The sequence below is a fragment of the Centroberyx affinis genome, unplaced genomic scaffold (genome assembly GCF_046629955.1).
Source record: "Centroberyx affinis isolate AG114_WGS23_722 - 3 ecotype Tasmania unplaced genomic scaffold, CSIRO-AGI_Caff_v1 ptg004383l_1, whole genome shotgun sequence".
NCBI classification, from domain to species: Eukaryota; Metazoa; Chordata; class Actinopteri; order Beryciformes; family Berycidae; genus Centroberyx; species Centroberyx affinis.
This window is the reverse complement of record NW_027282074.1, coordinates 75,318-87,988: the sequence shown is the minus strand read 5'-3', so window position 1 is coordinate 87,988 and position 12,671 is coordinate 75,318. Positions and strand designations below refer to the sequence as shown.

At 40.6% G+C, this 12,671-nt stretch overlaps 1 protein-coding gene across 1 annotated transcript in view; it reads right to left on the bottom strand.

Annotated features, from left to right (window-relative positions):
- Window positions 1-4,897: 4,897 nt before the first annotated feature.
- Window positions 4,898-12,671, bottom strand: part of LOC139664856 (rap1 GTPase-GDP dissociation stimulator 1) — a 48,379-nt gene continuing 40,605 nt past the window's right edge. The window contains exons 10-13 of the mRNA XM_071543832.1: window positions 9,787-9,926; window positions 9,481-9,607; window positions 7,026-7,154; window positions 4,898-5,025 (exon numbers count right to left, since the gene is read on the bottom strand). Coding sequence (XP_071399933.1) covers window positions 4,898-5,025; window positions 7,026-7,154; window positions 9,481-9,607; window positions 9,787-9,926 — 524 coding nt within the window. The remainder of the gene's footprint in view (window positions 5,026-7,025; window positions 7,155-9,480; window positions 9,608-9,786; window positions 9,927-12,671) is intronic.

Below are 12,671 nucleotides of genomic sequence, written 5' to 3'. Positions count from 1 at the left end.
GAGCTGAGGAGCAGGATAATCCGTTTACAGCATAGATTTCAGGTAAAGCAAGAGATAAAACAAGCTGCATATAAACCAGAGGAGTGAAAAGCTGAAACATAGATGATCTTTGGCAGCGGTTTCCTTTAGGTCCACTGGGACATGGACCACCATTAACTGTATTAATCCCAAAACCTCATAGAGAAAACAAGTTACCATCCTACCATTTTATATCTGAACATAAAGGTATGTCCTATTGAATATTTTGCCTGTTTCTTAAATTGATTATTTGATTGACGTCACCTGGAGCACTGGTTCCCAACCTGGAGGTCCCAACCCCCACTAGGGGTCGCCAAAGCTTCACGGGGGATCGCAAGGCCTTCTTGGTTTTAAGGGGTGTAAGAAAACCTAAAAAAAATATATATATACAGTATATCTCAACATTTCATTAATTTCTGTGAAGAAAAGAACTAAATGTAGTTGTTATTTTTAAAGTTTAGATGTTTTTCTAAGATATAAACAAAGATAAGGGAGCGGTGAAGACATGAACAAAAGCGATATTCACTCTCTGCTAAACAGCCTCGTCGGCCGACCGTCAGGGAGAAGTATGTATGATAGTTAAAAATAAATAATACAGAGAATTGTACAAAACGTTCCTAAAATATCAGGAAAACTAATCTCTGATGCAATATTCACATAATCTGCTCAATATTCATCCAAATTGCTCGTTTTACACAAACTTCCTGCAGTTATTGCGTTCACTATTTGGGTTAATTGTACAGTTATCAGTTGTTCTGTGCTGTTATTGTTATGCATTGAATATAATATGAAATATCCATAAAATATGTCACTTCGCCAGGGGTCGTCTGTTTACTCAGTGATAGAATAGGGGTCCCTTAAGGAAAAAGGTTGGGAAGCACTGACCTGGAGTTCCCTTAGTGCCGTTGGGCAGGACATGTCCACTCCAACAGTGACACCTGCTGGACTGGAAAACTGCTTGGTTTAGAAGCCATTAAAGCAGTTTTTCAACAGACTTGATGGTACTAGGCTATTGTATGGCAACTTGAAGAAATGTGGCAAATTCATACCTAAAGTAAATATAAAATTAGCACAAGTTTTTATCTTTGGAACAAGAGTGAAAATAGTGTCTGAGTTTGAGAAAAGAACATCTGATAGGTGGGATTAAAATGCCAATTAAATAAAACAGTATTTGTTACATCTGTTTGGCTTAAATTGCATTTATGGTATTGTATTTATTTACCCATTAACACAATTAAGAATTGTCTTACATTTTCACCATTTATATCCTATTTGTGGTACAATGTGAAATTGCTGAGTTTGAGAAAGTGGACAAACATTTGTATCTAGCTGGGTCATCACACCTCTTCGAGGACTCAAGCCTTTCTATTGCTCACCACAGCTGGAAGCATCCATGATGCTGAACCTTGGACCGACCTCTGATTGGCACATTCACAACAAATGCAAAAAAGTGAGATATTTATTACTAACAGCAGGAGTATCTCCAGGCTTCATTTGGCTGTACTTTTGTGTCTGGATGGAAAAATTGGCAAAGCAATTTATAGCTAGAATGTACCATCTGGTGGTAAAGTTCACTCTGTTTAAATAAAGGAATTAACTCTCCCTTATTGAAAAAATGTAAAATAATCTAACGGTAACACTTTACAATAAGAGTCACTAAGTTAAGGGTTAGGTAATGCTTAATAAGCATTAACTAACCCTTAATTAACAGTTAACTAATGTTACTGTAAAGTGTTACCAATCTAACAAAATTTGTATATGTTCTGCCTTTCATATGTCAAGCTATGTTTCTTTTATGCAAATGGCCCCTTTCATACCAAGTAACTTGTAAGCCACCCATATACTGTCAGTGAGACAAAAATCTACGATAAAACTTGTATGAGTAGTCTTGTATAAGTTATATAGGGCTTATAAGTTTTATAGTATAAAAGCGGCCACTTCCATACTATTAAACTTATGGTATCATGTAATTGCAAAACATATACAAATCATAGAGGGCAGACTTTACATGACTCTTGTAAAACCTTTTTGTATGGGCTACCAAAGGATGTTGGGTGCAATTCCCAGTCCTTTCTGTGTGGAGTTTGCGGGTTCTCGCTGTGTTCCTGTGTGCTCTGTTTCCTCCTATCCATATCTATTCGTCTATGTTAGCCCTGTGATGGACTGTCCAGTGTATCTCCCCTCCACCCAATGCATGCTGGCATTGGCTCCATCCCCCCACTACCTTGGAAAGGAATAAGTGGGTAGAGAAAATGAATGCCCTCTAAAGTAAGAAGTAAAATGTCTGGCCTTAAAGTGATCCAGTAGAGCTGGATTGAATGCATTTATTGTTGATGTTGCTGACCCAACGTGTGTGTGTGTGTGTGTGTGTGTGTGTGTGTGTGTGTGTGTGTGTGTGTGTGTGTGTGTGTGTGTGTGTGCATTAGGGCCACGGACCCCCATCTGATGAGATTTTGTCTCTCGGACCCAAATCTGATAATATCTTTATTGTTTGATATGATATTGTACAGAAATCCATGACTATCTGTATTGTAGGTAGAGAGATAACAGTGAAACTATGATCAATACAATCATTCTTCTACATTCTCTAACTGTTTTAACTTCTTGTAAATGAAATAATGCTGAAATTTAACAGTTCATCAATTTGCGTTGAGAACCACTGGACTGAAATGTCTCGGAGCGGCACTTTTGCGATTGCTTTTTTAATTGATGAGAAAAACGCATGAAGTAGAGGCCTTTTCTGGGAAGACATCACATCATTTTATTCTGCTTAATCTAGAACACAGCTCTGGAATGTCCAAAAATACCTTCCATCAATAATAAACAAATAGACAGATTTGTTCACAAATGTTAAGCAATATCTAACTTGTATACATAGGTCGATACAGAGATCACATTAAACCATAACAGGGATATAGTTCCTTTATATCAAATGCTGCAAGGGACAGATTATTCACTCTAAATTGCATAACATCTCTCTTTTCAACACACACACACACACTGACCCTTGTCCCTATGGTTAGCCAACTAAAATGCACATTGAATTGCTTTGTATAGAGCACCTATTGTACACCTGTTAGTATCATTATATACATACACATGTTTGATGATAGCCAGTTTACTATTTTGTGCATGTGGCCTCTTCACATTGTGCTTCTATAGGATACCACTCTGTCAGATGGAGGACTTGCATTGTTAACGTTTACTATTACATTTGCCATGTACCATAAAATAGGAAGCCTCCCTCAGAGAGGAGCGCTAGCCAAGGATATCGCTCTTAGTTTCCCCACTCTGCCATTCTGAATGACGATGATGAACAAGAGACTGGACGATCTGGTTTAAACTGGTTCGATGCTGGTTGATGAGCCGATCATGTGGTTAAGATTCTGGCGGTGGCACTTGTCTTTGGTCATCTTGACCAGGTTTCAGCTTCTCAAAAATATCTCAGTCTTAAGATCATCCTTTCCCCATTGATTTGTAACAGGGATAACAGATATATTTTAGAGGAAAGATACTTCTGAGAAAGCAGGCCCACAACAGTGCACCTCAAAAATGGTTATATTAACAAGCTTAGGTTTGTATTTGTATTTAAACTCATCAAGATTCATTCAAAATATTTCAAGTCAAATTATCTTGCTGTACAAAACCGTAATGTTGCCGATTTCACAATTTCGCACGTTTGCGCTGAAGTTTGCTAGCTTGTTAGCATTTAGCGACTTTCAGATACCGTATTTCCTCTAATATTGGCCCAGGCCTTTATTTACCTCAACTGCAGAGGGTACCAGGCCTTTATTGGAAGCAGGCTTATACTAGAGACAGGCCTTAATTTCTAATTCCCTCTATTTGATAAGTATATTTGCTCATATTTTAGCACGAAGCCTCCTTGTTTTCTGATCTGCTTCTGTTGGGGTTCGTTAGGTAGCCGTTTTTTTGTTACTGCAATGCATTACTGATAATTACAGTAATCGACGATGGCATGCTCTAGAGACTTCCGCCGGCCGAGCCATCTTGTGGCATACTGCCATCTTGGGGCACGTTACTACAAACTACAGTTACATTATATAACAGGCACCAGGAGTTTACCGGTATCCACCGTTGTTTTTTCCTTTGTTTTTTTCCCCGGCCTGTATTTGGGGCCGGCCTTTATTTGTTTGTGTCGATCACGCCCCCGGCCATTATCGGAGACCCGGCTTTTAATTGACTACCGGCCACTATTAGAGGAAATACGGTAATTCAATTATAATGGTCATGCAGTTGTTTGACAGAAGGCTATGGGAGATTAACAACACCCCATACATTTCACATAAATTATTAGAACACAGAAAATGCAACCACAGAAAATGTCAAAAAAAATGTGCCCAGAGAAATTGAATAGGGTTTCGCACTTGTACCGCACCTTGTAGGCGTGGCCCATTTGAAATGTCTTATCTTATCTATATCAGCATTGAGAGGGTAACAATAACTTTTAAGTGTTAAACAAGTGACTCTACTGAGCAAGAAATCTTGCACACTGTCTCACTTGCAGTCAGGTTCCAACGTTTCGGTCCTCAGACCTTCATCAGGTAGAACTGAGTAAAGACAGCAATACAGCACTATATAAAAGTGTAACCTCTGTGGGATTCTTTTTCCTACGCACCGGCCATAAGAATCGTCAAGTGTGCAAGAGCCTTTCATTTCAACTGTTAAGCAAGTTCAAATTTCAATGTATACCAAAATCACAAAAATTGGCTTCGATCCCCGAGGGATCCCAGTTGTTTAAAATGATCTACCTACGCAGTAAGATAATTTGACTTAAAATATGTCACTGAATGAGCTGGATAAATCTGAATAGAAGATGAAATCCTTTGCCCAGCCTGTCAGGTTGTTGCAGTGTGCTGGTCTAGCTGCTGTCACCGAGCATGGCCAGTACGGAGCTAGCCTGCGACGCCAGCTTACTGTTGCCGTGATCTGTCAGTTTATTGAGGCTATCCCTCATATTCAAAGAGTCCATCTCCTCCTTCATCACACCTAGAGCAGAGAGGGGTGGAGGGAGGAAGGGAGGGAGGGAGAGAGAGACAAGTGTGAGAAGGATTGTGGTCAGAAACAAAGAGTGGAAAGGAGAAAGAAAGAAAGAAAAGTGATCAGAAGGATGCATGAAAAGAGAAGATGAGGATAAAAGGTATGCTGCTGTTCCTGAGTTCTCTTTGAACATCATGTCTGTCTGTCTGTCTGTCTGTATGTTCCAAATAATACTTTTGTAACACTGTTCAGTCTCTTAAAGGAAGGAACAACGTGTGAGATGAGCTGCTGGTTCTGTAAAATGGAAACTGTAGAAACTTAGAAGATGCACAAGCCTGTTAGCACTGCTCCATCCATTGGACCATCATTGGACCAGGTCATTCAGGGGTCTGGTCACCTCTGGGACAATCTCGGAACCCATCGTCTATCGATCTGACGACGATTAGACTCTGGGGGCCACGGCCAATATTTGCGCACAGAAGAGGAAGTCTTGGCCCGGATGTCCGCTGGCTATACCGGAGTCTAATCATCGTTGATAGACGATGGTTTCCAAGATTGCCTCTGGAAAGGCTGGTATAAACCACCAGCCCCAAAATCTGCCTCTCCTCGTTTATGGCCCACATTCCAAGTGGTACCCCAGGCACCATACCTCCCTCACATTTCTTTGGGTTGGCTGAAGGTGTGTTTTCACAGGATCGTCATTTCACGCAAAGGATTGCGCTGCTTCCCAATATTGGACGCTTGATGGGCATGCCATAAGCAGGGTTCCTACACATTTTCAATTAAAAAATTCCATACTTTTTCCAGATCTTGATTTGTTTTGAAGATTTTGTCTGGTGTTCAATATGATTTACACAGATAGACATCTTGCCCCTGCTAACTAGGTCATATCACTGTATAGATGAAGATTGTTCTTCACAGCGACAAATATCAGAATATGTGAGATGATTGTCAGGGTTCCTACACGGTTTCCATTTTAAAATTCCATATTTTTCCCAGACCCTGTGTTCTTGACTGGATTTGATTTTGGTCGGTATTTGATATAATGCATGCTGACAGCGGCTGGGTAATAAGAGCATCCCTCTATCTGAACATTATTCTTCACATCAACAAAAACTGTGGACTCAAAGTGGGTCTACAACAACATAAAAGCTAGAATTATGTGTGTATCTGACCTGAACCACAACATTTTCCATACTTTTCCAGACATTTTTTCAAATTCCCAAAATATTCAAGACCTGGAAATGATCAAATTCATTTTTAATACTTTTCCAGACTTTCCAGACCTGCGTAGGAACCCTGCATAAGTTTCTCCTCCATGACTACAGCCCAACAAATACTTCCTGGAACACTTTCACTCATTGGGCTATCTGCCACCTGGATTTCAAACTGGAAAAACATAGCGGTTCGTTTGGAAACTTTCTCTTATATTACTTATAGTTCACCGAAATGTGTTTCTGAAAACATTTGAGGTGAGAAATAAGTCGTGCAGCTGGTGAGTCTGTATTCATTTTAGATCGACAACGGCTAGTTTAAAAGTTTGGACACGAGTTTCGGACTCGAGCGGAGTCGACTTGGTCACACCTCTGTACAGACACTGTTGATGTTCTTCGGCCTGGAGCAAATTCTCCTGTCCAAACTGACCCAGGGAATGGAGTTTTGCTGACAGTCCAAAATGTACTGAATTTCGTTCTTTCCGGTGTTGAGACCATCCTACCAGTTTTCTTCAATTGCTGTAGATCAAATACACTCCTGATTTTTTGGCCACACAGCAGCTCAAAAGGGGAAAACTGTCAATACCTGTGGTATCTCCTGCACTGCAAATAACAGAGGACCCAAATACAATAAAAAACCTACTCATTTCAGCATGAATGTCTGGCCAGCAGAAATAATCCTGAACTATCTGGGAGTGTGTTCTCTCTATCCCTCTCAATATGCACAGTGCTGCCCATGCAAAGTGATAAGGCATAGTATCTCTGTATGTGTATGGTGTAAAATATAAAACATACTGGAGTTGGCCAGGCTGCAGATGAGGCCTAAAGCGCTGAACTTGACCTCCACCGCCCCTGCAGGATCCTCCAACATCTTCTGCAGCGTGGGCAACAGTTCAGCCTCTCGGAACGGATCTTGCATAGGCTCTGCAGTGTTCACCCACACACACATACATACACGCACACACAAGTATGCATGATTGAATGCATTTATACATTTGAATGATTGCAGTTCATACCATATTCATTCTACATCTATCCGAAGTTGTTGCTTAGGCCTACATTATACACCTTGACTGATTTGTCAGTTGTGGAAACGGCTATGAAACTTGTCTAACTAGTTCTGCAATACATTAGTGCTGCACATTTATCTGACTGCGATAGTATGTTATTTCTAGCCAATCTAATCTATGTGGAGGAAGACTAGTGTGCTATGGAGTGAGTTCAGGGTTTAGTCTGTGGATGCTACTATCCCGAGCGGTAGCTGCCTTTATCTCCTGGTCCGCTAGCTTAGTCGAGCTGGCTAACTCGTTGTGTAACAGTGTGTGCGTCGTTAAGAATGTAAGTTCAAAATGTAAATAGATACAGTATTGGGATGCTATCGTACATTAATCCTACCGTTCTGAATGTTATAGTAGTTCCCTCCGTTCCCTGTAACAGTCAGATTGTCCTTTATTCCATAATATACGTTATAATAGTGGAGCATTTTAATACTCAGTGCATGCTGTTATTGGACTGTGTGTATATTCAAACTTTATATGCCTGTTTAACTATATTAGCATTTATAATAATAAATGATAATATCCACATCCATTTTCTTTCCTTTACTGTTGAACATAGCTCGTACGCCATTAAGACCCACAGAGGCAATTGTGGTAAAGACTGCCACCATGTGGGCGTAAGCCGTAACTACATAGTAATTTTATTGATGGAAAGCGGCTTGTTGCAATTGTTGACTTTAATGTCTCATTGTGTTATTCTGTAGTTATTGTGTGGTATTCAGTTGAATTATCTTGAAACCACATGCTCATTCACATACCAGTTGTTAATAAACCAGTGGAACAAAAACAGTGATTGCAGATTCTCTCTCTAACAGGAGTGCATAGCCAGTTGGATACACCCAGTTATTCAGCATACGCACACTAAATAGCACAATTCCTGTTTTGAAATAAAGAGAACATGAGAGTCGACAGCAATTTGCTGGCACGGAATCATGCCTTAAAGAGACAGTACTTTTTTACTGCAGCTGAGAGTTAACAAGAGCGCTAGTGTTTCATATGTGCTTGGACCAGAGATTGAAACTCGAGTCACATGACTTGGACTCGAGTCAGGCTCAAGTCACATTTTTAATTACTTGAGACTTGACTTGAAGCATAAAGAGAATATTTGAGACTTGGTGACTTGGGTCTTGACTTTGACTTGTACTTTGATGACTTGAAAAGGTTTCTAAAGTCTTGACAAAAGATCTAGTGTTTGTGTAAAAGACTTAGATTGAAAATGATGAGATTTGTTCCACCAGACGACTGAATTTAAATTCTGTTTTTGTATGGAATTATTGAATTTATTGAAATTGAAACTGATTATAGAAATCATGTGGGTTCATATCCAGGCTTGTCCTTTCCGGCATTTTTGCCTTTGGTAAAAAGAGACAGGAAATATTGGGAGAGAGTGAGGGAGGACATGCTACACAGGTCCTGAGTTTCCCCCCAAACCAGGACTCCCTGGAAGAAGAGATCCTGTATCTCAATGGAACCTTCCTGGCTAAATAAAAAAAAATAAAAATAAAAACAAATGGCAACAGAATTGCTGTGGAATGTTTCTCTGTTTCTCTGCTCTGGGCTGCTCTGCATATCTCGCTTGATTGCACAATTCTAATCTGTTTCCAGATACTTTTCTGTACATATGTCACTTCCATCTGTAAACTGAAAATAGGAACAGCTTACACATTTATATCTGGACACATTCCTACATATGTTCTTCTTTTTGTAAATCTGACAGCGAACAATGCACATTTGTACATCTGCTCTGTAAATGTAATAATGTGGAGAGCTAAAGAGTCACATTTGCACATACTGCATGTATGCTGTAAACTCATAGATCTGTAAACTGCCATTGCTTTGCTAACCTGTACATCTGTCAATACAGCTGTATCTTTATTTATTTGTTATTAATTTGTTTTTGTATGTTCGCTGTTCAATATTCATTATTAATCCTTGAAGGGAAATACGACAGCAAAGACTAGGATATAGAAAGAAATACATCAAATAAAAAATAATGAAGAGTAAAGATACAACTTCCTCCTCTTGCTAATATTGAGTTCCTATTGGCTAAAGAATTCTCACGATGTTGAACGTTGAGAGATTACAGTGTAAGAGCATAATACGTAAAATGCATTGTTCACATGGCACAGCTAGCTGGATGGAACTGTGTTGTCAGGAGAACTTTTGATTTTAGAGAGTCGAAACAGCTTTACCGATGCCAATGGCAGATGCTATCGCCAGGGCAACCAGGGCTTCGTTCTGCATGATGACATGTTCACTGGTTGCCATGGAGATGAGGTGCCGCACCCCATCTGCTTTGGTTACAGCATGGATAACTTCCTGTCAGAGGGAGGAAATAAGTTCATTAAGTCTTTGTGTGTGCATGTGTGTAAATGAGTGCCAAAAACAGACTGAAAAAGAATCGAATTGTCAGAATGTGCACCTTTAAAAATGAATCTAAGTCATGTGTGCGATGATGATGGCATGTATGTGTGTGTGCGTGCATGTGTGTGACTGACAGGGTTGTGGCTGTGTCGGATCAGGGCGGCCAGCAGGCGGTTGGCCTCTCCTCGGACTCCTGCGTGGTCTTTGGCTTCACACCACTCCATGACCCGAGCCAACAACACAGCATCCTTCCCCAGCACCGAGGCTGCCTCCTCTGACAGACACAACAGCAATGGAGAGGAGAGGAGCGGTGGTGGGATGGAGAGGGTAGAAAGAGAGAGAAAGGTAGCAAGCAAAAAGAGTGTCGGGAGAGAAAGAAGAGTATTTGAGTGCATAAAGAATGAGATGGTGAAAGAACAGGGAGAAAATTAGTAAATGCATAGGAGAAAAATGGAAGAGGAACTGTTAAGGTAGTAAGAGAAAAGAAGACATTGATGGTGTGAAATTAAGAACAACGGACAGTTCAAAGACATGTTTAAATATAACTGTTTTATCTCTTTCAACCAACTGTCAGAGAAATATGACTTACCCAAAACACATTTCTTTCGATATTTACAGGTCAGACACTATGTGCGCTCTATCCTACTGTGCTTTCCTGTTGACACATTTCTTTCGTTTGACCCACTATCTAAAGGTGCATTGTCAACGTTGTACAGAAAAATTTCCATGCTGACATGTCCACCTCTGGACAGGATTAAAACAGCTTGGGAACATGATTTGGGGCATACACTATCTGCTGACCAATGGGATTCCATCTTCACATCAATACACAAATCCTCACTCTGTGCAAGACACTGTCTAGTGCAAATTAAGGTAGTTCATAGGGCCCAAGGTTAAATTGTCTAGCATCTACCCTGATATCACCCCCACTTGTGACAAATGCAAAAACAATGATGCTACTCTTATCCACATGTACTGGCTGTGCCCTCAATTACAAAAATTCTGGAAAACTTCCGGACCCTCTGGTAGCTCTGTTTGGCATTACTGATAAAGACAGTCCTCATCTGACATTTGCAGAGCGCCGCATGGTTGCCTTTGCCTCACTCTTGGCTAGACACGCAGTCTTACTCAAATGGAAAGATGCTGCCCCGCCCACAATTAGTCAGTGGCTTTGAGACATAATGTCCTGCCTTAAATTGGAGATGATACGCTTCTCAATCAGTCGGGGGGGGGTCACTATTGTCACTGTTTTTATTTTTATATGATACTACGTTGGTGTATATTTTGTAACAATGAGGAATATGCCTGCCCAACCCTGGGAACTTTTGTTGAAAATTTCAATAAAAAGATTTTGAAAAGAAAAGAAAGAACAACGGACAGGAAACTGAATGGAGGGAGAGAAAGGCATACTTCACAGCAGTCATTCGACAGAAGATAAAGAGCAGAATTTGCTTGCTTCAATGGACAATTCTCTTCAAATAACCGCTATTTTAAATTCTTTGTCGGGGCAAATAGTCTAATAGTCTACAAGATGGGGCAGTTAGGCAATCACATGTTTGTTCAGCTGAATGGACAGTGAATGGTAGATGTGAAGTGTCCAATCACCAAGAAACGCACTGTTTTCATTGGGAAAAGGTACAAAAGTAAAAATTTAAAAAAAAGCTGCACGGTGCGAAATAAACTTTTCTGATCCATTAGCCACTGTCTGGTAGGTTCCTAAATTCTACCAGCCAGTTTTTAAAATCACTGTTAAAGGATAAATATGATAACGGAACTGTGTCCAATTCAGGTCACACTTCAATGTGTTTTTTTTCTATGACTTCCCTACCAAGAGGCAACTGACGTAAATTCATACACAGGCCTATTTGGGAAGCTAAATATCAAATTTCACAAATATGTATAGACATTTAGAGATCCAAAAACAATCAGTTATAAACTTAGGCATTGACCCTTGGATTACATTTTGGGCTATGGTGTCTTCATGTAGAGGATATAATACGATAAAATAATAATAAAAAATAATTGCCTTGAGTACCTAGTTTACAATTCATACAGCTATATGTAACATTGTGAAGGTAAAGAAAGGGTTAATATCAAAGCCAACACAATTGGCAGAGCCACACCCCAACTCCTCTTCCTGCCTAACCTAACCCTAACGCCTACCTGCTGTTTGTTCTCATTCTTCTCTTTGATATGCTCTCTGTAGCATTGTGCTGGATTCTTACCAAGAGCCACAAGATTCCCTATTTCGTTCATCTTCTTGACGATTTCCTCGTCATATCTCCTCCCTCATCGCCTCCAGCCCATGGACTAGTGATGCTAACTTCCGTCTGATCTGAGCGTCCCCTGTCCACAGGGAAAACAGAGGGTCCCTCCACCTCAGTCAAAATCCTCGTGCTAACCCTCGGCACAGAATTATTCCAAGCTTCACTGCGAAAAACCAAAACGTAAAACTGAAACATCTTACTGCTCTCCAAATTCCTCTTTACACCGCGCTGCACCAAGCGTCAACTCCTCTCACTCCTCAGTCACCTCAACTTTACGTTGCATATCATCCCCTAACGGTACTCCCACCTGTTAGCTACACTGCAATTAGATTATTGAACCAGAGATCAAAAAGGGGAGCAAACATAAAGAGACAGACAAATTGCCCACACCCAAACACAAGACAGAGGGTGAGACTGATAGTATCTGCTCCTAGAAACACAGAACAACTGAACATGTGCCCAAGCAAACCGGCTTTTTAAGAGCTAAGTTCAGATGTAGGCAATGGCACCTAACGAGGGAACCCCGCCTACCAGCAGACGGAGACACTGGGTCAAACTAAAGCTGGTGATAGATACAGGTTTTTCAAGCCTGATTTGGCAACCATTTGAGATCGGGCAGAGTCTGCGGTAGTTCTGGGTAGTTCAGGGTAGTTCGGGGTAGTCCAGGATAGTCCAGGGTAGTTCAGGTAGTTCAGAGTAGTTCAGGTAGTTCAGAGTAGTTCAGGGTAGTCCAGGGTAGTCCAGGATAGTCC